At 25.6% G+C, this 27,703-nt stretch overlaps 1 protein-coding gene across 3 annotated transcripts in view; it reads left to right on the forward strand.

Annotated features, from left to right (window-relative positions):
* The window catches only part of LOC100209217 (dynein axonemal heavy chain 5), a 132,397-nt gene that overhangs the window by 92,748 nt on the left and 11,946 nt on the right, over positions 1-27,703 (forward strand). For all 3 annotated transcript variants that reach the window (XM_065793250.1, XM_065793249.1, XM_065793251.1), the window contains 18 exons: positions 3,605-3,877; positions 5,251-5,469; positions 5,545-5,790; positions 6,216-6,403; positions 6,516-6,570; positions 6,640-6,753; positions 10,152-10,313; positions 10,391-10,513; positions 11,220-11,336; positions 17,537-17,671; positions 18,793-18,915; positions 19,996-20,391; positions 23,566-23,791; positions 23,926-24,065; positions 24,914-25,068; positions 25,938-26,091; positions 26,273-26,437; positions 27,510-27,698. In XM_065793250.1, the coding sequence (XP_065649322.1) occupies positions 3,605-3,877; positions 5,251-5,469; positions 5,545-5,790; positions 6,216-6,403; positions 6,516-6,570; positions 6,640-6,753; positions 10,152-10,313; positions 10,391-10,513; positions 11,220-11,336; positions 17,537-17,671; positions 18,793-18,915; positions 19,996-20,391; positions 23,566-23,791; positions 23,926-24,065; positions 24,914-25,068; positions 25,938-26,091; positions 26,273-26,437; positions 27,510-27,698 (3,180 nt within the window). The remainder of the gene's footprint in view (positions 1-3,604; positions 3,878-5,250; positions 5,470-5,544; positions 5,791-6,215; positions 6,404-6,515; positions 6,571-6,639; positions 6,754-10,151; positions 10,314-10,390; positions 10,514-11,219; positions 11,337-17,536; positions 17,672-18,792; positions 18,916-19,995; positions 20,392-23,565; positions 23,792-23,925; positions 24,066-24,913; positions 25,069-25,937; positions 26,092-26,272; positions 26,438-27,509; positions 27,699-27,703) is intronic.

Genomic DNA, 27,703 nt, shown 5'->3' on the forward strand with positions numbered 1-27,703 from the left:
ACTCTTATGAGGAAATAAAAACAAAGGTTTGTAATTTTATATGTATTAAGGATTTGAGAAAAAATCTTTTATTAGCATTAGCTATCAGTTCTTTGTTATTTTTTAAACTCTTTTACCTGATCTTTTCTTACAGAATCTGTAGTTTCTTTTTGTAAATTATTATAAAAAATATTAATATCAATTCGAGATCCATATTTAATTCCTCATTCTTGGTGATTCTCGCATGTAAAATCAACACTGCTATAATGAATCTTAAAAATTTGTTCTGCAAAACTTTTAATTGATAAAGAATAACTGCAATGTTTGATTAGAATAGGAGAAATAATATCTAGAATACTAAAAAGATGACAAATAAAATCAGACAAAGATTGACTTGGAAATATAAGTCCACGTCTGGATATTATTTTCAGATATTCGTTATTAAAAACATCTTGGTCAGTAGAAACCATTTTTTGACCACAAGATAGACATTTAAATCTTTTTTTCAATTTTTTAGCAATGTAGCCTGCTATAGTAACAGCAATTTCCATGCTATCTTCAGAAAGCTGACACTCAAATATCTCTGAAGACAACAATGCAATATCTTGCATAATGTTTTCTAATGTAGAGTATTCAAATGTTTGATAAATGTTTTTATCCCAGAAATTAATATCTTCCTTTAGAAGACTTCTTACTGCCAAAATCTTTTCACTGATGCAAACTTCTAAAAGACTTACAAGAAGTTGACCACCGCTTATTTGTCTATACTTACTAAAGCGTAGCTCCAAAAGATCACTTTGTAACCATGTAGTAAGTAATGTATAGCTTTCTTCAAGCAAATCATCAATAAGAGATGCAGTTGCACATAATGTTGTGATAAGAGTATGAGAAGTTTGTTTGGTTAAAGTAAAATATTCACACATTGACCAAATTTCAATCCAATTTGCTATTTCTCTATAAAATGTGGGTTTTTTATCTCCTTTTACAGCAGCATTGCTGAGCTGATTGGATGTATTAAACATCTGCTTTGAATTAAGTGTGATAAATAACTTATGAAACAATGATAAAAATTGTGCTGCATCATTTCTTTCAGGAAAATAACTTAGTATTGCAGCTGTGGTTGTTTCATCAAAAATTGCTTATGCAAGGTTAACATTTTGTGTATTGTTTGAGTGTAATAAAACCAGCTGGAAGTTCAACTTCTTCTCTGAAGAAATCAAACGAAAAAGAAGGAAAAACATTTTTTTCCATTCAGCAAGTTATTCCTAACATTTTTTATTAAATGGATTATATCATATAATAGATATGTTTTTAAAACTCCATTATAAGCTGGATGATAAATAAATAGTTTTCCATCTCCAGTATATGATTTATGTAACTCTGAAAATGCATTAACATTGGTAGAATGATTATCTGTAAAAATAGCTCTTACTTTAAAACCTGATTGGTGCAATGCACTCATCAATTTCTTTTTTCAACTATGATCCTATTGTGCAAATTCCAGGTGATGATCTCACAACGTAAGGAATAGCTTTTTGAAGCCCTGCAATCATAAAAACAACAACACCTTTATAAAGATTACTTTCTGAACCTTTGCCAATATAATTCCCACTTTGATATTGGGCTGATTTCTGCAGATACATCCACAAAAAGCACACAATCACTTGATACACAATGTTTTTGTAACAAAACTGTTATAGCTTTATACGCATTTTTATCACCACTTTGGATTTTTCTAAGTAAACTAAAAGATGGTAAAGGTAGTTGTTCTAACAATAACTTATATGACTGTGCTGAAGTGTGACGTAAAATTAGCGCATAACATATAATGGATGCAGAATATGGAGGTCTGCCTTGAGGAGAATAGTATCTAATTTCATTTAACTCTGTCAAAATTGAATTCATATCATTGGCTTTATTTCTAATATAGAAAGGAAAATTTTCTAACATACTACAGTTTGTTAATTTGCAATTACGAAACCACTACGAAACCATTCAGGAAAAGAAATATGATAGCCTTTATATGACAATGAAACATAAAGATCTTTATTTACAGTTATTGACTCAAAAACAGTTGGTATGCCTGATTTTTTTATCAAAACATAGTTTGTAATAAACAACACAATTATGAACTTTTTTAAATGTAAAGCCTGGTGGAGAATGTTGTTCTGTCAAAGAATCAAGATTAATTATTTTATCAACACTTTGAAAATCTTCAAACTCATCTTTTCCTAAATATCTCAAAGTTGGTTCTTTTCGGGGCAACTTTGGAACCCTTAGAGTCGACGATCCACTTATTTTATCGGTTTGAATAGTTGGAACTGGAAGAAGATTCCATTTCAAGGTGCATCTTTTTCCGTAATTAATAAATTAGAAATTTATAATAATTATAAAATTAATAAAATTAAATAGCTGAATATTTTGATGGAACCTTTTCTATTAACAAAGTATGTCCATTGTTCTCGTAAATCAAACTCTTTAGAAAAATGAAATGTTGACTTTTTTAGACCATTAGAGTAACCAGTTTTACAGTTTGTAAAAACACATCTATTAACCATTTTATTACTAAAACAAATCAAAAAAATGTAACACAGTTATTTTTAAATATAAAGTTCACTTACATTTATTATTGGAATTATCTCTACTTATATAACATCGCATAAAAAAGCAGTTCGATATACAGTAATAATAATAGACTGTCTGTGTGTCTATTTCATTACTCCACTCTCTATAGGAATATAATGAAACAGGCAATCAGTCAGAATACATTCACAGAATAATCAGTTCAGAATATATATTACATATTAAATGATTATAAAAGCATAAACCAATGCATGCAAGCAAATATTTATATAGTAATTGTTGCAATATTAATTCAATATTTTATTAAACACCTTTGTATAGTATTCACTGGTAAATATATTGTTATTGTTGTTGTTGTTAATAAACCTTTCATACATAATTTAAAATTTAGAAATAAACCGTAAAAAAACTGGCCTCTTAATTTTTTACAGTAAATGCAACAAATTAGGCCGTATAATAACAGTAGTCCATGAATGTACATACATAAACTGAAGGTTTCAGTTTGGGCAGGCAGCCTAATAACTTGTAGCGTCTGTTTTTTAAATCTTTTTTTTTTTTATTAAGTTTTTAAATCTGAACATAAAGTATGCTTATTATGGACAAGGCATGAAACTTTAAGTTCCATAAATTTTTTTTTTCAATTTTAACATTAAATAACGCTCTATTTTAAAATTTTAAATTAAATTTCTAAATTTGTCTTTTCTATGATTGAGAAATTTGTATTTTTATACAATATTAAACCAATATATACATACATACATATATATATATATATATATATATATATATATATATATATATATATATATATATATATATATATATATATATATATATATATATATATATATATATATATATATATATATATATATATATATATAAACAGAATAGGAGGACATTTAACAGCTCATAAAAATGTAAAACCAGTAAAGATATTTTAAAAGTTCACTTGTTCTTGAAAAGAAAAAAAAAAAATTCTTGTCTGTTTTTATATTTTATAACAAATTAATTAAATTTCAATTTTAATTTTTACAATCAGAATCCTGGATATGCTGGTCGTCAGGAATTACCAGAAAATTTAAAAGTGCAGTTTCGAACAGTTGCTATGATGGTACCTGATCGACAAATTATTATACGTGTAAAACTTGCTTCGTGTGGTTTTATTCAAAATATTGTACTGTCAAGAAAGTTTTTTATGTTATATAATCTATGTGATCAACAGTTATCAAAACAAGTTCATTATGATTTCGGTTTACGAAATATTTTATCAGTGTTGCGAACACTTGGTGCAGCAAAGCGAATCAACCCAAATGTAAATGTTTTTGTGTGTGATTTTATTAATTTAAATTTATTCTAGTGTTTTATAGGCTTTTGTTAATAATTTTAAGTTAAGGTTGTATATTAGCTAATAAAATATATATTTATTTACACACAACAAGTTTTGACAAAGTCTTTATCAAGTGTGAATAATTTGTGTATGAACATAACTATATATTACAATGTTACACATGAGTACATCAATAAAAACAAACAAAAGTGCTAGAAAGCTATTCTAGAAAAAATTGCTAACTTGGTTCCATACAACCACTAATCAGAACATTTTAAAATTTTTAGATGTATAATGATTCCAGCTCAATTCTAGTTAAACAATTGTTGCTTGTGGCTAAATATTCCACATAAAAATGAATAATATTATTTTTGATGTGTTCCGTAATAGAATATTAGAACCATTGTGTGATAATTAATTCTTCTAGTTAACTTATGTCAGATTGTTTTGAAACCAAATTATTCTTATTATTACTTTTAATTTTGAGAAAAAACATTAAAAGTTAATACAATGATATTTTTTCTTTTATGTTTTTTTTCTTTATCTAGCTTGAATAAAGAAAGTATATATAAACCTTAGAAATGTCGTAAAAATAAACAAATTTCAAAAAGAAAAAAAGTTTAGAATCATAGTCTGATGTTTTTTATTTAAAATTATTTACTCTTTCTAAAATTAAATACAAGCCAAATGTAACTAAATAATGGCTAAGTATTTTAAATATTAGTTAGATATAATAATAATAATATTAATAATAATAATAACAATAATAACAACAATAATAACAATAAGGTAAATAATATGTATAAATATAAGTAATAAGTATTATAATTCTAACTTTAACTAAGGAGTTACTAGGTATTGTGAGTAACTAAATGTAGCAGAAGGTGTGACTAAGTAGCTATTGTAAATTGAAATGTAACTAAATAAATGAAATTGAAATGCAACTAAATAAATGAAATTACAAAATTTGCAAGTAATCTCTCATATTTATACATAGTCACTAATATTTGCAAGTAGTTAAATTCTTTTTTTATTGTTAGTTTTTAGTAGTTCCTGTTAAGTATTTTTTAATTTTTATTTAGAGTAGGTGAAAGTGGTGAATGTCAATTATTTTTTTAAATACAAAATACATCATTTTTTTATACAAAATACATTAAATACAAAATACATATTTAAAAATCTAATTGATTTCATTTTTACTTTTATTTTTTATCCTTTTTACTTTCTCTTTTTTATTTTCTATTTAAATATTAAAAAAAAGATATTAAAAACTGAAAAAGATAAAAGTTGGTTTAATTTAGTAAATTAGCTTAGCATGAAGAAAAAAAAATTTTCTTAAAAAAGTACTAAATTTCTAGGATAGCGAAGAAAAGATTCTAATGCAAGTTCTTCGTGATATGAATTTAAGCAAGCTTATTGATGAAGATGAGCCACTATTTATGAGTCTCATTAATGATTTGTTTCCGGGATTTATAGTTGAGAAAGTTGGTTATCCAGAAATTAAAAATGCTATTCAAAAATGTACTTCTGATGCAAAGCTCATTTTCCACTTACCATGGGTAGACAAAATAATTCAGGTTGACTATTTTCTGCTTTTCAATCAATTCCTATAAAAAACTGTTTTATTTATTTTTAAAGTTGTTTTTTTTCAGCTTTATGAAACCCAGCTTGTTCGACATGGAATGATGGTACTTGGACCTTCAGGAGCTGGGAAAACAAGTTGTATACAAATTCTTATGAAATCAATAAGTTTATGTGGCATCCCACATCGTGAAATGAGAATGAATCCAAAAGCTATTACAGCCCCACAAATGTTTGGGCGGTTAGATGCTGCTACAAATGATTGGACTGATGGCATATTTTCTTCTTTGTGGAGAAAAACTTTAAAGTTAAAAAAGGTAGTTTTTTTTTAAATTTATTTTTGTTTATTTAAAACATATTAAAAAAAAAGTTAGTGTTACATCTATATAAATTGTTAATAACAATTAAGAGTGAAAAATATTTAAATAACATAAAAATTAAAAAAATAAAAATATGTCAAGTAAATAGCAAAACATTATAAATATAAAATAAAAGTATATCAAGTAGATAAGACATTAAACAACTAAATGTTTAATTGTTCACATATTCTGAAATGGTTTCAGAGATATATTGTTGCAATAAAATATATAACCACAACAAACTCTATTTGTTGCTTACCAATATAATAAAGAGCCTATACAAAATTATTTATTTTTTACCAAATAACTTTTTGCATATTCCATTATGCAATACTTTAAAAAAACAGAGATATTAAAGTCCTTTTTGCCTATTTGACTTTTAGGGAGATAATGTTTGGATTGTGCTAGATGGTCCTGTTGACACAATATGGATTGAAAATCTCAACTCTGTTTTGGATGACAATAAGACATTAACTTTAGCTAATGGTGATCGTATTCCAATGGCACCATGCTGTAAGATTGTTTTTGAACCCCACAATATTGACAATGCTTCACCTGCTACTGTTTCCAGGTTTAAATATTTTTATTTATTTGATTACTAAAAGTAATAAATTATGAAGTTTCTTGTGTTTAACTTTTTTTTATCTTATTTTATTTAAATTTCTTTATTTTGCTTTACAAAGAAATGGTATGGTCTACATGAGTTCATCAGGTTTAGATTGGAAGCCAGTTCTTAAGGTAAACTTTTTTAAGCTATTATTAGTAAAAGAAAATTTCATTATATGCAGTTTTTGTCTACAAATTTAGGCCTGGTTGAATCAACTTTCACCATTGCAATCAGACATCTTTGAGGCTTTGTTTAATACTCATTTTGCTGATCTTCACTTGTATGTCCAACAAAATCTTGTCTCTAAAATAAAAGTAATATTTTTTAATTTTAAATTAATGTATATATAAATAAAGTTTATGTTTATATATATACATATGTATATATATATATATATATATATATATATATATATATATATATATATATATATATATATATATATATATATACACACACACACATATATACATATACATATATATATATATATAATATATATATATATATATATATATATATATATATATATATATATATATATATATATATATATATATGTATATATTATATATATATGTATACATATATATATATATTTATATATATATATATATATATATATATATATATATATATATATATATATATGTATACATATATATATATATTTATATATATATATATATTTATATATATATATATATATATATATATGTATACATATATATATATATATATATATATATATATATATATATGTATACATATATATATATATATATATGCATACATATATATATATATATGTATATATATATATATATATTTACATATATACGTTTATATATAAACATATATATATACATTTATATATATATATATATTATATATATATATATATGTATATATATATATATATATATATATATATATTATATATATACATATATATATACATTTATATATATATTATATATATACATATATATATATATAGATATATATATATGTATATGTATATATATATATATATATGTATATATATATGTATATATATTTATATATATATGTATATATATATGTATATATATGTGTATATATATATATATATATATATATATATATATATATATATATATATATATATATATATATATATATATATATATATATATATATAATATTATATATATTATATATATATATACATTGTAAGTTTATAGAAAAAGATGTTATTTAAGTTATTGAATATGCATGTTTTTATTATTTTTGTTTTGATTAAGTTTTATTTAACATACTAAGTTAATGCAACAATAAAAGTATTGCATATTAAAAAGTCTTTTCATTTTTAGAAGAAGTAGTTGGAAAGATTAACTTATATTTTATTTTTAAAAAGTTTTTAAATTGAAAAGTTTTATAATTGAAAATATAAACTAAAAATTTATACATTTTTTAAAAACTATTAAAACTCCATAGTTCTTTGTTATTTTTGTTGTTTTTTTTTTACTTTTTTTTAGTATACTTTTTAACGAAATTCTTATACTGGTCATTTGAACTTATTAAGTTTATTTAAAAATAATGTCAAAATAGTAATAAAAAATACATACATACATCAAAATATCAACTTTGGGTTCAACTATCTTGAACCCGAAGTTGATATCTTGAATTTTGTATGTATGATTTTGCATTTTGTTATGTTTAATAACATTTTGTTTTTGATACACCAGTTATTAACTTAGTTGTAAATTTTCTGTGGTATGGTTAAGTGGGCTATCCAACAATGCATGCAAGCATGTCATCAGCAAATTTGTACAGTTTAGTATTGCAGTCAAATATATTGTTTATATCAAGTATAAAAAGAACAGTTCCAAGTGCACTGCCTTGGGTGACTTCAACTTCCACAGGTTGCCATTCTGTTGCTATGCCGTTAGTATAAATTTGCTGATATCTGGTCTGTAGGTACGATGCAACCCAGGAAATAAGCCATTTAGGAAGGTATATTGATTATTTGGTAAGAAGAAGCTTGTGATCAACTACGTCAAAGGCTTTAGCAAAGTCAAAAAATATAGCAATTAAATTTTTCTTTTTGTCTTTAGCAAGATGCCAGTCTTCTATGACACATGTGATTGCATCCATGGTGCTTTTACCTGGTTGGAAGCCATGTTGTTTGTGGTTTTCTAAGATGGTGTGAGTATGGTGGATAATAAATTTGGCGACAACTCATTCTAATGTCTTGCAGAGGTGGGATGTGAGAGAAATTGGACGGAAGTCTGACCAGTTACTTGGGTTTAGTAATTTAGCGACAGGTGTTATGTTTACAAGTTTTCATTGATAAGGCGTAAATGAGTGAGACAAACACTGGTTAAACAGAAAACTTAGAATATTGGAGATTTCAAGACGAACGCATTTGAGTAGTTTTGGGGAGATCTGGTCGGGTCCATGTGATCCTTGTTTTAAGTTTTATTAAAAGATTTGAAATGATGCCTCTAGTAAAAAGTAAGGGTACATTTTGGTGGCTTGATTTAATTATAAAGCAAGATATATCCAGCTGCTTCAATTCATTCCAGACACTGTAAAAACCTTTGTTTAATTCCTTTGCTAAATCTGTAGCAATGAATTAGATTTTTAAGGGTTTTTTAATTTTATTAATTTCATTCCACCAGGTGCTGGTTTTGTTAGTGAGGCCACTATAGAATTGTATTTTGCAGTGCCATATTATTGGGTTAGTAATTTTGCATGTAGTTTTCCATTTCTCAAGATCGCTACTGTAGTACTGATTTTGTCGGATTCGGATCAGTTTCTTAATTGTCATCCATGGTTTATCATTGATAATTTTTGTTGTTTTTTATGTGCTTTGTTTTTGTTTTTGGTGTTGGCACCATTTAAGTCACCAGTTACATATATCAGAGGTTTTTTATCATGTGTATTGCTAGAGATAATATTTTCAATTTGGTGTAGGAGCTGGTAGATTGATGATTTTTGCTTGTTGGCTACCCACTCTGGTATGTATGCCCATGCTACAATGCAGGACGAGTGATACTTTTCAGTTAGACAAAGGTTTAATAATTTTCCTTCAGATTTAAATGGCTGCGCTTTATTGGTAATTTTCCGTGTTATAATAGGATTTGTATATCTCTATTTTTTAATTTCCCACATAAACTTGGAAAGCTCTGCTGAATTTGCTTTGCTTTCATATTGGAATGAGTTTTTGTGTTTGTACCAATGGTCTTTAAAAGTATTCTTTGTTAGTCCAATCTAATTGAATCTGCTATCTTGTGGTGAAGTTTTTATGTTACGGCAGTATACTATATTTTTTTAAAGGCCTCTTTTTGGAATTATGTAACCTTTGTCTAACTGAAAAGTCACATAATAACATCAAAATTGAAATTATTAAAAAAATGAGCTTGTATCAAAATGTCGCCATGAAAATAAATTTTTTACAAACAACTTTAATGTCATCAAAGCGGACACTGCATAGTATTTTTTGTAATTAATTTTTTTGTCGTTATTTATCAAAACAATTTATATATATATATATATATATATATATATATATATATATATATATATATATATATATATATATATATATATATATATATATAGACACACACTCATATTTTTTACTGTTATATTATACTAATATTTAAAAAATGAATTATTAGAAATTAAATGAATAAGAGCCATTGCAATAGTTATATTTGTGTAGATTCTGGAACACAATGAGATAAACCAAGCAATTAATATTCTTATTGGATTAATGCCCAAAGAAGATAGCCAGCAAATTGATAAAGCGTATTTAAACAGGCTCTTTGTGTTTTCTATAATGTGGAGTTTGGGAGCTGTACTTGAGCTGATTGACAGAAAAAAGGCATATAAATTTTTTACCTTTTTTTTTAGTTTTAATATATTATAAAATAGTTTTAATAAATGTATATTTCTTAATAGTTAGAAGAATTTATTTATGAAAATTATTCCTCTGTGCTTGACCTCCCACCTGTAAAAGAAGAGGAAACCATGTTTGAATACTTTATTGATAATGATGGTTCTTGGAAGCATTGGAATCAAGAGGTGAACGTCTTTATATTTGTTGCTTAATAAATAAGTATAAATAGTTTTTAGGCTAAGCAGAGAAATCATGTCAAAATAACAGCTGCTATGTCATTGAAAAAAATCTCCAGAACTAATGCTGTTTTCACACAGACCTCAATTTTTAATTGCTTTTTATGTGAAATATATAGGCGGTATAACAAAATCACAAGACACGTAAAACTTTTTGGAAACAAAATATTAAATTTTATTTAAAAAAAAAATAACTTGTTCAATTTTTGAAAGGATGGTTTCATTTAAGTTTAGGGAAATTATTTCAGCGTGTTTAAGGCTTTTCAAAGGCTTTTTAAAATTAAATCTTTTTCAGCATTGTTTTTTTTTATTTTTTTATTAATTTTTTTTTTCAAAAAATGTGTCTCATAGTGTATGCAATCCAGGGGGCTCTGAACTTTTTAATCATACCATAATCTCAGTTTTGAGATAAATAATTTCATTGATATATTTGTGTTGAGTATTTAGTTCATTTGTTTATAACAATTTATATTTAAATAGTTTATATATTAATAATGTTATTATTAATATATTATAGTAGTTTTTTATGTATGTTAGTTTACTATTTATTTGTCATTTTTATGTTTTTTGTTTGAAAGTTTATTATATAATAGTTGTTGTTTGTTCATTGTCTGTATAATGTTTATATTGTTTATAAATTTTTCTTATATCTTAGGTTAAAGAGTTCACATTACCATTTGATTCATCTCTTCAGTTTTCTTCTATACTTGTACCAACTGTTGATAATGCAAGAACTCATTTTTTAATAGATATCATTGCAAGACAAGGAAAGGTAGTTAAAAATATATATAAAAATGCTATAATTATTTTATTTTTTTCTTCATCTTTTTCAATATTGCTTTAATTGCTATTATTTTTTTTAAGTTGTTTCAAATTGACTCTTTTTTTTCTTTAGTTGACTTCTTTGTTGTTCACAATTACTTTCCTTTACAATGTTGTATCTGTAGTTCTCCTTCTTTACCTGTAACTAAAATATTTTTTTAGACATTCTATTTTATTATGACTCATGAAATACCAATCTGTATAAAGTAATCTGTATAAAGTTGAATCATTTTTCTTCTGCTAGATTTTGTCATTGATAATGATGCCAGATTTCAATATAAGACATCAATGTTTATGACATTAGAAAAGATTTAACAGATTTGATAATCATTTTGTCATTTACAAAGGAACAATAGCAATTGATTAGGGAGAAGGTGTGATACCAGTGAAGTGCTATGTTACATTTGTCAAGAGCATGTACACATCAAAAATGTGTCCAAAAAGCTAATGTTATGAGTAAGTGTTTGTACTAGCTCTTTATATAAACAATCAGTTGTAGTTACACGTGTTACACAAACAATGTAGTTTTACCTACAATATGCTTAGACAGCAGTGTCCCTCTGGATGATTTATCATCTCTGGATATACCTATTGTATCATTTTTAAAGGAGACATTAAAGATGGTTTTTTAATTGCCTAACTAAATATGCTTTGATCAAATGTTTGAAGAAGGTGATCAAAAAAAGATGTCAGTGTGGTAACTGTGAATAGACAATAAAATGGTGCAAAGGTGCAAGTCAAACTCGAATTACCATGCCTAATGGGAATAAAGAATGCGTGAAAATATTTTTAGTTGGTTTTAAACTTCTGGGTTTTTATTTTTTAATAGATATAAATTGAATAGTGGCTCTTGGTGGAGTCTCCATTTCTGCATGTGGCATTTATTTTATGGGAAAAAAGAACACAGGTTTACTTTGTCTGGAAAATGATAAGGAAAAAAATGCGATATGAAAATAATGATTTCACAGCTTTTTTTAAAAAGAATAATTGCGAGAAAATAAAATGGCCCAACTCTAAGTTCTAGTAAAGAATATCTAAACTCTTGTCTAATATTTCTTTGCTTATAAATTTTTTTTAATTATTATTCTCAATTCAAATAAAATTTGTTAAAAATGAAGATGTAGTTTTAAAATGAAAATGTAGTTTTGGAGAACAGACAGTTAAATTAAACAATTTCAATTAAATTCCAAGATCAGTGACCAGGCCTATATCGTTTTATAGTAAAAATATGAATTTTCCAGTTTATGTATGGTTGCGTACAGATCATTTCATGTTAAAAAAATGACAGGTCCTCTGACAAATACATGAGATAAAAAAAACTTAAATGTAATTATGTTGATAAATGGTGACAATATTGTCAACAGAATTTAGAATGACAATCCTACAAAGTTAGTTAAGAATATCACGGATAATAAGCCAACACTTTGCAATGATGCTAGTTCATTTGTACTAGGACTAGTTTATAATTAAAAACAATTATTTATTTAGAAAAGATGACACAATACATATAAGCAGGTTGGAACTTGACACAGTAATAAAAGAACTAAACATAGGCCTTAATTAGAAAATGGATATTTTGTATATTTACACTGATTTGAAAATAGTATTTCATTGAGTCACCAGTCCACTTACTTGATAATCCAGATTGAGAACTAAAGCTTCAAATGATATGCTGATAAGAAGGCGACTTTAGACTATCAGTAATATTGTGGACAAGTACCAACTCAGTTTGTTGATACAACGTCATTCCAAAAGATAGTTGTATGTTCTATGCTGCACCTGCAAATAAAATGCAAAATACTAGTAAGATAAGTGAAAAGATAAATAATAAATTTATTTTGGTGATAAAGTATATGTGAAGCCCTCGGATAGCTGATCCAACACTCTATACAAGGCTGGAACATCTCAGGTTTATCTTTGAGAAAATAGAAGCAAAATGTGCTAACACATTTAAAACTGAGACTTTTAAAAGTTGATGTCAATTTAGGTGAATACTCAGATAATGACGAAGAACTGTATATTACGCTGCCAGAAAATGAAACAAACAGGATGACGATATTGCAAAGAAACATCCAAGAAGATATAATGTAGAAGAATTAATATGTACTTAACTATTCAGAGATATAAAAATAAATATCTTGCAATAATAATTAAGTTTAAAATAACAGAGTTGCAATAATGATTAAATTTAAATGAATAAACTGAGTTTTATTTTAGTTGCAATGTTTTTATTTAGTTGCAAACTTTTATATTGTGCATTAATGCCAATGACTCTTAGAGAAATTCAACATAATAAGTTATAATTGCAAAATTAGCTAATGACTAAATTTTTTTATTTTATCATTTTCTCGCTTTGTTTTTATATACATTTTTATTATAAAAAATCTACCAAATAAAAAAAGTTTAGGTTCTAATAGTATTCTCACATTTCTTCTCAAACTTGTTTCCTATATCATCTCTAAGCTTTTCTGCAAAATGATAAATAGGTCATTTAAAAAAAGAATTTTTCCTGATGTGTTTAAAATAGCTAAAGTTATTCTACTTTATAAAAAGTGCTTTCTAATGGACCACACTAATTATTGTCCAATTTTGATTCATTCAATAGTAGGCAAAATATTTGAAAAAGCTATGCATAACAGACTATATAATTTTCTATATAAGTATCAATATCGTTATAAACACCAATATGGGTTTTTTTCAACAAGCATTCCACAACTCATGCACTTATTGAAATTACTGAGGCTATCAAAAAAGCTCTCAACAATAAACTTTTTGCTTGTGGTGTGTTTGTTGACCTACAGAGAGCATTTGACACTGTTGATGATTCTATCTTCTTAAGTAAAGTAGAAATAGATGAATTGCTCTCCAATAGTTTAATTCATGTCTTTGTGATAGATTTCCATTTTTCTCTATTAATGGTAATACATCTTTAGTAAATTGTACTACAGGTGTACCTCAAGGCTCTTTATTCGCGCCATTGCTTTTCCTTATTTTTATTAATGATTTTAGTTTATTGCTAAAATATGCAACTTCCTATCATTTTGCTGATGACATCAACTTGTTTGTAATCAACAAATCGTTAAAAAATATAAACAAATACATTAATCATAATCAATCTGATTGAATGACTTTGGTCACAGTCACTAAATACTAGTAAAACTAGTATTTAGTGATTGTGTGACCACTGTAGTCACTAAATACTAGTAAAACTAGTATTTAGTGATTGTGTGACCACTGTAGTCACTAAATACTAGTGAAATTATCATATTTAAATCAAGGTAATATCTAAATTTCAGACAAAGTTGTCAAAAATCAATCTGGTTATTGTGTATCTTGGAATCAAAATTGGTTCAAATTTATCTTTTTTACATCACCTAAAGAACTTAGCAATAAAACTATGTAGATCAAACAGGATGTTAGCTAAAATTCTTCATTATGTTAATCTTGAAATACTTACCAATATATACTATGCCATTTTTAGATCACATCTTAGATACGCATGTCAGGTTTGAGAACAAATCCACTCCCAAGAATTTTAAGATTATCCAACTTACAAAATAATGCTTTAAAAATAATATATTTTTAACACTATCATTTTAACCCTAATCATCTTTCAAATTTCTATCAAATCTCAATGGAATTGAGAATAAATTTGAAACAAAAATTAATGATCTTGTTCAGCTATCAAATTATCAATTTGTCTTTCATCATTAACAAAAATACCTATTTTTATCAGCAGATTAAACATTTTTATACTGTAAGAGAAAGGTGTTGTTGTTCAACTTTAATCTTCTAATAACTATAATCTTCATGTACAAAATCAATCATCTGTAAAATATGGTCCAAAGTACATTAAATACCAAAGTATAAAACCTTGGAACAGTCTTCCTTTGTCATTAAAATCAATTAAGTCACTAATTTTAAACACTGCCTTTTAAACAATTTTTTTAGAAATATATTATTTCTAAAACCTATGATATATTTTTAATTTTTTTTTTTTTTCCAACATCTTCACTTCCAACAAGGCTGCAAGCAACCACTTTTAGATTACTGGAAGAGAAAAGTTGTTTATAAAGCAAGATAACAATTGATAGACAACTTAAAAGGCTGCAAAGTATATGAATCAGGAAAACAAGATGAAGGAAGCGAATTTAAAAGGACTGATGTTCAAGGAAAAAAACTAGATGAATAAAAATTTTTCAAATCCTTAGGAACAGTTACAGTAAAATGAAGAGTAACATGAGAATAAATTTTAGTAGATGGCACAAGAGACGCAAGCTCTTTAGAGCAGTGCCCATTATATTATTTATATAAAAGAGAAAGAGAAGCAACATTACGATCATGCGAAAGCCCCATGCTGTAGCAGAAATGAGATCCTTTTCAAGTTCCCTTCAAGCAATCAGAGAGTGTTGGCTACTTATCAAGACAAGAATAAATGGTAGTATCAATGGTAGTAACAATGTCACCTTAGATGTGAGAATATCTGGAAGATCATTAATGTAAATTTAAAAAAGTATAAGGCGAAGGATGGAACCTTGAGAAACTTCTGAAGTTACAGTATATGAAGAAGAGTGTTGTCCATTGAGGATAAATTTTATACTACAGTTGGTAAGGAAGGATTCAATAATTTTAAAGATGTTACCTGTACACCATAAGCTTTCTTCTTATGGTCAAACTTTATTAAAAGCTTTTAAAATGTTGAGAGAGATAGCCTTAGCCTCTCCAGTTGTGGGCCTTAACGCCAGCAGAGTCACTGACACTAGAGCCAAGCCATTCAGTGTGATGAGCATTAAAGTCACCAACAAAGACAATATAGGCTGAAGTATAAAGAGAAAGGGCTTGGTCAATTTGATCAGAAATAATGTCAAAGAGAGTGCAGTTTTGAGATAATGGAGAGCGATATAGAATAAAGAGAAAGCTGTAGAGTGAAGTGGTGCTAAATGAAAGCACATAAAAGAATGGTGAAATGGATCAATTATTATGAATGTAGTACCCAGGCCAAGCATGTGACTATTGGAGTTTTTATGAATTAAAGGAAGATAACCATCAACACTAAGATCACAAGATGAGACAGCTGAACTCAAATTAGTCTCACAAAGAGCAAGTAGGTCTGGTGAACTTTGCAAGAGTTAAGACTCAACAAAAGAAAACCATCGTCATCACTAAATGATGACGATGGTTTTTTGTGTTTTATAGTTTTTTGTACTTTAGTCATTTTTAAACTGGTTAAAGAACTTGACTCAAAGCACAGATAGTACTCAGTACACTATTTAATAGTCCAAGCAATTTTTTTTTTTTTTTTAATTTGTCGTTATTATTACTGCTCTCTTATTATACCTATATTTTCTTATTAACTTTATTATTGTTTTTATTATTATTTTTATTTTTCCATTTTTTTAAATATTTATACTATTTATTGTTATTGTTGTTGTTGTTATTGTTATTGTTGTTTTAATATTATTATTGTTATTATTATTATTATTATTATTATTATTACTAAAATTATTATTATTAATATTATTACTTTCTCCTGATTCTTTTTCTTTATAGTTCTCTTTCTCTTTTTTTTTTCTACAATTAATAATTAATAATTTAATATTTCTACAATTCATATTTAACATATTTTCAATGAAAAATAGCAGTCATCAAATATTTCTAACTGGAGTATAGCGTTTAAAAAATCATTGCATATCTTTCATTTTTTTATTTTTTAGTTGTAAAAAATCACACGAAAAAAAATATCACGTATAGAAATGAGAATGCCCTATTGATTTTGTGTCACTTCTCATTTAGTTTAGTCACATCTTTTAGATTAAATGGTTACTTCATTGTAAATGGTTACTTCATGTTTTCATTTTGGTTTTCCTTTTCTAATTCATACTCATTTTGCTTTATTTTAAATCTTTGGTTATTTTACTTTTTGTCTTTTTTCATTTTCTTTTTTTTTGTTTGTTATAAGTCTATCATATTTTTTATTTTTATTATTGCTTTTAAAAGTCTAACAGCATTTTTATTACCTTAAAAGTCCCTCAACCTTATATTACTTCCAAATGTCAAATAAATTATGTTAACTATTCTGGTTTTTATATTGTTGTTCATCTGACAGTCACAATTTTTTGAATTTTTTTTTTTTCACAAATTTATTTTTAGGCAGTTCTTCTTATTGGTGAACAAGGCACTGCAAAAACTGTTATTTTGAAAAACTTTTGTAATCAATATAATCCTGATGAGCATATGTATAAAGTAATGAACTTCTCTTCTGCGACACTACCACTGCTTTTTCAGGTGTTTTTATTTAATACATTTTTTTTAATAATTAACTTTAAAATTAGGTTTCACTGCAAAATTAACAATTTAAAATTTATTAATTTAAGAAAAAATCAAATAGTGTTAAGGAACCACAAACTTTTTTTCAAGATGAGATAATACAAAAAATTGTTTAATTTATATAAATAAAACAAATATTTATATAAATATTCAACATATAAATAGAATATTTCAATGATGCAATATCTTTTTTTTCCAATTTTGTTTGAAAATTTGAAAAAAAAATGATGATAATTTTTAATTTAATGAGTTTTATGAGTTGTTTATTTTGAAAGTGACATAAATCACTTTGTTTTTAAACAGAGATTTTTAAAGGTTTGTATTTTAACATATACCGTTATACCATTAACTAGCAAAACTTCTTTCCAAATTATCTCAATAATTTTCAACACAATTGATTTAAATTATTTCACAAATGAAGAGATACTATTAGATTGTAATCATTGTTGTCAATAACTTGATTTTTTTGAAAAGGTGATTTATGCCAATTTCTAAATAAACAGCTCACATGAAAAGTTACCATGATATCATTTTTTAATTTAAATAACATTATAAAAGCATCAAAACTCTTTAAAATTTGTTACCACCAAGTTGGCCCTCCTTGTGCAAATCTGTTTTGCTGATTATGAATGAGTGTTTTTATTGTGATGCAATTACTAGAAAGGTTACTAGTCAGAGATTACATGCTTCTTCTATCCATACCCACAATTTAATTGAGGGGTTTATTTCTCCTAGGTAAGTTGCCTAAATCATAGTGAAGGAGCCTCATTTGTCCCATATGAAGCAGGTTATACTAAATTTTATGTCACCACTAACAGAGTGACTTGGCCCAATTATACATCTATGTATATTTTTTTTTATTATTTTTGTTTTTAGTTTTTTATCTATTAAAAAAAATAGTTTATATAAATATTAGACATATTCAATGTATATATTCAAAGTTAATAAAAATAAAGCTTAAATTTCAATGGCAAAAAGTCATTTTGCAGGTTAATTGGTAGTTATTATTAACCATGGTAGTTAATATTAACCATGTTTGTTTTATTTTTAATATCAAAAACCAATGCTTTATTTTATAGAGATTAATTGAAAGTTATGTAGATAAACGTGTTGGAAATACATATGGACCATCTGCAGGTCGAAAAATGACAGTGTTTATTGATGACATAAACATGCCTGTTGTAAATGAATGGGGAGATCAAGTTTGTTTTGTTTCTTTTTCTTTTTATATAGAATATAGTTAAAACATTTTCTATTTTGAATTTAATTTTAACTGTATTAATTTTTACACATTCTTTTTAAAACATTTATATATTTTTAATATTTAATAAATTTAAATTACTGTGGGTTTAAATTTTCACAGTACTAGTATGTTCTATTAAAAAACACTTATTTCTAGAATAAGGCCTCGCTCTATTCTATTAACTTTTCATTGGTGCTTATTGGCAACTTTAAATATTTTCAAATAAATTTAATAACGCCATAATAATTTATTAAGTTTGAATTTTACTGCTCTAAGACTGATAAGACTAAAACAACTGTTTAAATTAAAAACCTTTTATACTTTGTATATTTCATATAAATAATCATTATATTTTATGTTTCATTTTTTTATTGCAGAAACGTTTTTTTGGTTCAGTTTTTTTTTTTTTACCCAAATCTTTTTTAAATAAGTTTTAAGTTAAAAACAAATATGAATCCTGAATCCTTGTTGTTTTTGAATTCTTCTCTGAAATTTAATTCCGCTTCTTTTGAGATCTTGAATGGTGTACTTTTGAAAAACTTTTAATATTTTTAGAGAGTTTAATTATAAAATTTTGGCTTAATTTCTAAAGAGATAAAAGTTTTGGAAAAATTTAACAGATTTACTGGTGGAAACCAACGGAAAATGTTAGGAATATGAACAGGTTTTTTTAAAAAAAAATAAGTGATACCCAGATAATTATTTTTAAAATAGATATCAAATACAGACATTTTTATGGTGAAGAAAAAAAAAAAATTAAAAAAGTTTTAATTTTGTTTACAATAAATCTCCTTCATATTTAGATACTGCCTGCCCAAACTCTTCAGTTAATTTATGTTGATATATGTACATTCTTCTTGTCCGAACCCTTCAGTTAATAATGTTGATGTTAATGTTGATATATGTACATACTTCCTGCCCAAACCCTTCAGTTGATTTATGTTGATGTGTACAACATTACATTTCATGCTTGTCTAAATCCACAGTAATAAAAAGTATATATAATTTTATTATAAACTTATTTACTAAACAAATTTAGATTACTAATGAAATTGTTCGCCAACTCATGGAATGCAAAGGAATGTATAGTATAGATAAACCAGGCGATTTTATGAACATTTCTGATATTCAATTTGTAGCGGCTATGGTTCTTCCAGGAGGAGGCAGAAATGACATACCTGAGCGCTTAAAGCGCCATTTTAGCATATTCAATTGTACACTTCCTTCAAATGCTTCGATAGACAAAATCTTTCAGACTATTAGTTGTCACTACTTTTCTAAGGAGAAAGGATTTTCAAAAGAAATTCAAGATCTTGCATATGTACTTGTGAAGTCTACAAGAAAACTTTGGCAATTTACAAAACAAAATTTATTAGCTTCTCCAGCAAAGTTTCATTATATTTTTAACTTAAGAGACCTTTCACGAATATGGCAGGTAGGTTTTAATTTTGAATTTGTTTTTATATATATATATATATATATATATATATATATATATATTCATATATATATATACTATATATATATATATATATATATATATATATATATATATATATATATATATATATATATATATATATATATATATATATATCAACCGTTGAAGTTAGAAAAAATAAGGTTGGCAATAATTTGCCAACCTTAATCTGTTGGAGGTCTGCAAAGGTAGAGTTGTAGAGGTAAACAAATTAACATGGTTAATTTGTTTGTTATTTAAAAATTTTACTTTTACTATTATTATTATTTTTTTTTTTTGTACTTTTTTAAAAATTTATTTAAAGTTTTTTTTAATTTATCTTAGGAATTCACTAATTAATTATATGCTGACTAATTATATAACTAAGAATGTTGATGTCTATATAGTAGTAAATGTTTTAAAAATTAAAGATAACAACAAATATAAAATAAAAATTTCCACACAATGCTACAAAGAAACTTTACTTATGAAACTTTTAATTAAAATATGATTAAAAAATATATATATTTTAATTTTTCATCGTTCAAGAATGTTATGAATGCCTATTTGCATTTAAAAGTTTCTATTGTATAAATGTAATAACTGATTAAATATATATATATATATATATATATATATATATATATATATATATATATATATATATATATATATATATATATATATATATATATATATATATATATACAGTGCTTCCAGAAAGTATTAGTGCACTCAAAATTTTTTTATTATAGACAACTTCAAATCAGTATAAATTGCAAAGTAATTTTAATTTTGAACTAGTTTTTTTTTTAAATGAAAGGTAAAACCAATTAAATTTAATTATAATGTCAAATATTGTCAACCTGCTTGTTTTTTTTATGAGTTAATTAGAAGTTTAATGATTACTCGGAAAAATGTCTGAAATTAAGCGTGCAAAAGTATTAGCGCACTCATTTAAAATGTATTTGCACACTCGTTTAATTCCTTTGAGAAAAACTTTCTTGGTTAATTTTTGTTAGAAACTCTCTGCTGAATAATAATAGTCAATAAAAATGTAAGAAGAATAAATTGAAGTGGCATTTAAATATCATTTGAAATACAGTTAGTTAATACTTTAAAATTGCAACAACAAAAATATGGGTTTAAGGAGCATAACAATTGAAACAAAGTGGCAAGTTGTTGGCCTGAACAAAAGTGGTCTCAGCAATCAAGAAATCGGACGTCAACTTGAAATCAGTGAATGCAGCGTTAGAACAACGCTCAAAAACTATAATGAGTTTGGAACAGTCAAAGACAAGAGTCTCTCTGGTCGTCCCAAAAAAATGTCAGAAAGGGACGAAAATAAAGCAATTATGCTTGCTAGACGCAACCCAAACATAAGCATAGCCGAAATTGCCTCAGACCTGAATACAGCTTTGGGTGCACATCAAGTAAGCCGATCAACAATTAGCAAGCTTATGAAGAAAAAACATCTCAATTCATACCTTGCAACAAAGAAGCCACTATTAAGTATCAAAGACCGTCTCAAGCGAAGAAAATGGTGCAAAGAGAGAGCTGCATGGACTGTAGAGCAATGGAGAAAGGTAATTTTCTCAGACAAGTCAAATTTTGAACTTATTAATCGCAGGAAAAGGGTTGTCGTGAGGAGATACAAAAACGAAAAATATAATCCTCGTTTTATCATGTCAAGAGTTCAAAGAGGAGGAGGTTCAATTAGCATTTGGGGCTGCATTGCTGGATCTAGCAATGGACTGGCGCATCTTTACACTGATTGCCTTAATCAACATCAATATAGAGAGATATTAGAAGGTTATTTAAAGCCATCAATGGACGTTTTCAAGACAAACTCCACCTGGCAATTTCAACAAGATAACGCTTCTTGCCACACAGCACGCTCAATAAAGCAATACATGGAAAAAAAATGGTTTTATCTAATGCCTTGGCCCACTCGCTCACCAGGTTTAAATCCTATTGAGAATCTTTGGAGTTGGATGGACTGCAAATTACAAAAAAGCAAGCCCACTAACTTGGTGCAGCTCAAAACGCAGATGCAAGAGTTGTGGAATACCGTGCCACAAGAATTAATCAGAAAACTTATAGATTCTATGCTGCGCAGTCTTAGCATGCCTTAAAAACAAAGGTGGTCACATAAAATATTAAACTTTCTTACCATCTTTGAAAAACTGTAAGCTAATACTTTTGCACACTTTTTTAATATTGTTTTTATCACTCTTGTTGTATTCTAATTAAGTTCAAGATAATAATAAAGAAATATCCTTTATATATTTGACAATTAGTATTTCTGCTTTATTTTATGAATAAGTAAAAAAAAAATTATCACTTAGCCTTTTATTGTTTTCGAATTACACTCATTTGAAGTTCCCTTAGGTAAAAAAAATATGAGTGCGCTAATACTTTCTGGAAGCACTGTATATATATATATATATATATATATATATATATATATATATATATATATATATATATATATATATATATATATATATATATATATATATATATATATATATATATATATATATATAATCTGTATTGTGTTTGTCTCTATCTATGAAAGTGAAATGTAACAGCCAGTTTTTTTTCATCCTTTTATTGAAAATTTTAAATATAAAAATAAAATATTCATAAAATACTGTGTTGATCTATAACAGTGTAATATCTACTTTAGCATTTTGTTGAATTTACTTTTATTTTTTATTGACTTTCATACAATATTTTTATTTATTTATATAAAATTTCTCACTTTTGATTTTATTACATGAAATATAGTTTTTATAAAACATTGCTTTTTTTACAACTAGATGGGTTTTTTTTGACTCTTGCTCTTATTTTGGCTTTTGATTTTTTTTTTTTTTTTGATGATAATAGGGACCTCTCAAATGTTTTAAATGTCTTGAGCTGCCACTGAAAATAATTTTTTGATGATAATAAGGACCTCTCAAATGTTTTAAATGTCTTGAGCAACCACTGAAAATAATTTTTTGATGATAATAAGGACCTCTCAAATTTTTTAAATGTCTTTAGACATGACCATGACCTTGCGATGAATGACCACTGAAAATAATTTTTGTAATCCTTAAAAATCATTTTGTCATACAGAACATATAAAAAATGTTTATTTTTAAGGGTATGTTAAGCATTGATGCTTCTACTGCAAAGAATAAACAAATTTTTTTAAATTTATGGAAACATGAATGTTGTCGTGTCATCTCCGACAGATTCTTTGTGAAGAGTGATGTTGAATGGTTTGAGAATTTAATTACAAGTATTGTTAAGGAAGATTTTGATACTGAGTGTGATATTACTAGTGCCTTGTTGAAAAATGAGCCTTATTTTGTGACCTTTATGAAAGGTAAATTTTTATAAGTTAATGTTATATAATATTATCTATCTTTTATAATGTAACTGACAAATTTTTGAAATAATGTTTATCAACTACTATGGTTAAAGTTTTATGGTGTGAAAACTTATATTTAAATTTAATAGGAGAGATTGGCTCTGCACACGCTGAAAGTGTATATGAACCATTGGAATCAATTGACAGTGTTAAGTTTCAATTGGACAAGTATCTTAAAATGTATAATGAGATAGTGAGAGGATCAGAGTTAGACTTAGTCTTCTTCAAGGTTATTTTGTTGTTTTATTTTTTTATTACTATAATTAAAGAGAAATAAAAAGGAAATTATAAATTATTAGGTGAACAAATAATTTTTGTAATGAGAGACAAAAAAATGATGTTTTTCATATCCTTTGATATATACTACTTTTTTTGTTTTTTATGTTTGTACTTTTTATATATTTATTTTTTTGTAACATGTGTAACATATAAATAGCTTTTTTTTTATATTGTGTTTAAATAAAATGGTATTGAATAGGTAATTTTGGGAAAATATTAATAAAAATATAAAGTTAAAACAATTAAAATTTTAAAACTAATATTAAATGTTCAATTCAAATCACAACAAACAGTTCTAACAACAATGTATGTTAAAAATAATAATTCAATTAATAAAAATTCAAAACATTTCAGTTATTGTCATTAATCATCAATGAATTTGTAATTAATGATTGTTAATTTAAAAAGTTGATAACCTATTAAGACCTATTAAGAGCATTGTTATAGAAAATAGTTTGTTACATATTGTTGTTATATATTATTTATTATTAGTATATTATTTTTACTGATATGTTCAAAGTTTTACTTTATAATAAGTATCAAACATTTTTTCAAGAGGAGGAGTTTCCCAATAGAGTTTTTCTAGCCACTTAGTAAATACTAAACAAAATATTTAAAACTAATATATAGAGTTTATAAAAAATATTTTAATTTTGTTTAAAAACAAACAAACAAAAAAAATGCTGCGTATACGCTGACACATTAAGACACTTTCAAGGTGTTCTTTTTTTTTGTTGTTGATGCTTTATATCTCATAATACGCAATTTAGAGTTTGAGAAATTTATATATTTTTTTAGGATGCTATGGTTCATTTAATCAAGATATCTCGGATATTAAAAACTCCTCGTGGTAATGCTCTCTTAGTTGGAGTTGGTGGGTCAGGCAAACAATCATTGACTCGATTAGCCTCATTTATTGCTGGTTATTCTACATTTCAGATTACTTTAACCAGGTTTTAATTTTCACATGTTGCAGATAATTTATTTTTTTGTTCAACTAAAAATTTTCCTTCAAAACTTTTAAATGAATTACATGATTTAAATGTCAATAATTACTTAAAAGTTTCATTATTTATTCAGTATCATTATCAATATTAATTTGAAAAATAATTTTTCTTAAATGAATTTGTTTTTATAAGTATCTTAAAGTATTGTTGGATTTACATGGGTATACTTACTTGGACATACTTACATATACACTCTTCTGAACATTTTTGGAAGCATATGATTTACTAGATATATATGGCGTGATGCTATCTGTAACCGACTTGTTATTTATCTCAGAACCATGATTATGGCTCTATATAATTCAACTGATTCTTCATATGAATTATATAGATTCTAATTTTGTTAATTTTTTTTTTTTTCAAAAAAATCTTTTTGTATATGGTTTGTTCCACTTTCAACTTACATATTACTTGTAACAACTTTATGAAAAATATCTTGTTTCTATAAATATTTTTAATCTTACTTTTAGCTTTTTTTATTTTCAGATCAACAGTATTTATAGAATTTTTGTCAGTAGTAGGTTAAAATCCAGACAGATTCTTTTTTAATGATCATTTTTTATACTTTGCTTTGCTCATTTTGAACAAACAAATGTATCAGTAGTCTTACTAGCATCAGCTTTAGGTTTCTAAAGTGTGGGACTGTAAATCTTTGGTATTTTATGTTACAATAATTTTAAGAGGTATAAAGTCAAATAAGAGTTTTGTCACATCCCAAATTTTAAATAGAAGGCAACGAAATGAAGGCTACAACGAAATGAAGGTACCAGTTATTGAGTTATTATATTTAATGACTTTTATCTTCAACCGTGTAGATCATACAACACACCTAACCTCATTGATGACTTAAGAAAGTTGTACAGAATTGCTGGTCAACAAGGGAAAGGAGTTACATTTATCTTTACAGATAATGAAATAAAAGATGAAGTGTTTTTAGAGTACATCAACAGTGTGTTAGCTTCAGGAGAGGTTGGTTTTAATTTGATTCAAACTTAGTAAAAAATTTTAAATAACAAACTGAAGATAACATTAATAATTATTTTTTAAATGCTTGCATTTTTTTTTTTTTTTAATTTTTTCTTGGTGTTAGTTTTGTCTTTTTTTTTTTTTGTATTTTTTTATTTATTTTTATTTTGTAATATCATTGTAGATTTCTAACTTATTTCCTCAAGACGAAATCAATGAGATCACAGATGAGCTGATTCCAGTTATGAAACAAGAGTATCCACGACGACCACCAACTCTTGAAAACTTGTATGATTATTTTATTACCAGAGCCAAGAACAATTTACATGTTGTATTATGCTTTTCTCCGGTGAGTTGAAAAAAATTTTATTACTCTGCTCTTGTAGAGTCAGTTAGGTCCTACAAAAATTTTGATGACTTTTTCATACATTTTTTGATAATTTTTGTTTTACCACAAAAAAAATTTTCTAATTTAATAATCTTTTGAATGATTTAAACTTTATTTGTTTTCCATAAACTTTATTATTTAAACTTTTAAGAATTGCAATGAAAAACTTTCTTCTAATAAACAATTTACAGAATAATAAACAGTTTTAGATAATCTTTATTTAAAAACCCCTTTTAGAAATGCGATAAAAAATATTTTAAACAATCAAATTAATAAGCAATTAAACAAATTTTAAATTGAATTGTGGTTTTAACATCTTTATTCAAAACATTAAATTAAAAAAAAAAAATTTTATTATATTAACTTTATTATTACCATTTTATTTTTATTTTACAGGAAAATTGTAGTTCTTTTGATATTTTCATGATTTTTTTTTTTAATAAAGAAAAGTAAAGTATATAATCAACATAAAGTAAATTAAAAATTCCACAAACGGTTCAAGCATATCCAGCTTCAAATAGTTCAGTTCATGCATTTAATTCATGGCAAAAATATTATTTAACCCTTTGAGTCTTAACTTATATTATGCGCATTAATAGTATTTGATACTTTGAGTCTTCACTTTCTGAACTATTTAAATAGCTTTAAGTAACTTCATTAGTAAAAGTTTTTAATAGCTTTTATGTGTCTATATCAATACTCAATTGAGAAAAAAAGTGGCTACTTAAACTTTTTTCTGTTTACACATAAAAAAAAAATTATAGTAAGTTTAAAAAAAACAGTTTTCTTTAATTAACAATTTTAATTTTATTATTTTAATTAGTTGCAGCTAATTTAAATGAGCTTTAACTTAGTTGAACCTTATTTTAATTTGAAATAAATTAGTTGAAGCTAATTTAAATGAACTAAAAAATGAGTTGAAGTTAATTTAAATGAGCTATAAATATGTTGAGGCTAATTTAAATGTGCTATAAACAAGAGAATTTAAGTTGTCATTAAACAATTTTAACAATTTTTAACAATTTTTTGTTAGGTTGGGGATAAGTTTCGAAACCGAGCCCTTAAGTTTCCAGGTTTATTGAGTGGTTGTACAATCAATTGGTTTTCACCATGGCCAACAGATGCGTTGATTGCGGTTTCTAATCATTTTCTATTGAAGTACAATGTTGTTAGCTCTCTTGATATTGTTAAACCCATTGTTACCACTATGGGTGCTTTTCATGTGCG

The sequence above is a fragment of the Hydra vulgaris genome, chromosome 03 (genome assembly GCF_038396675.1).
Source record: "Hydra vulgaris chromosome 03, alternate assembly HydraT2T_AEP".
Taxonomy (NCBI): domain Eukaryota; kingdom Metazoa; phylum Cnidaria; class Hydrozoa; order Anthoathecata; family Hydridae; genus Hydra; species Hydra vulgaris.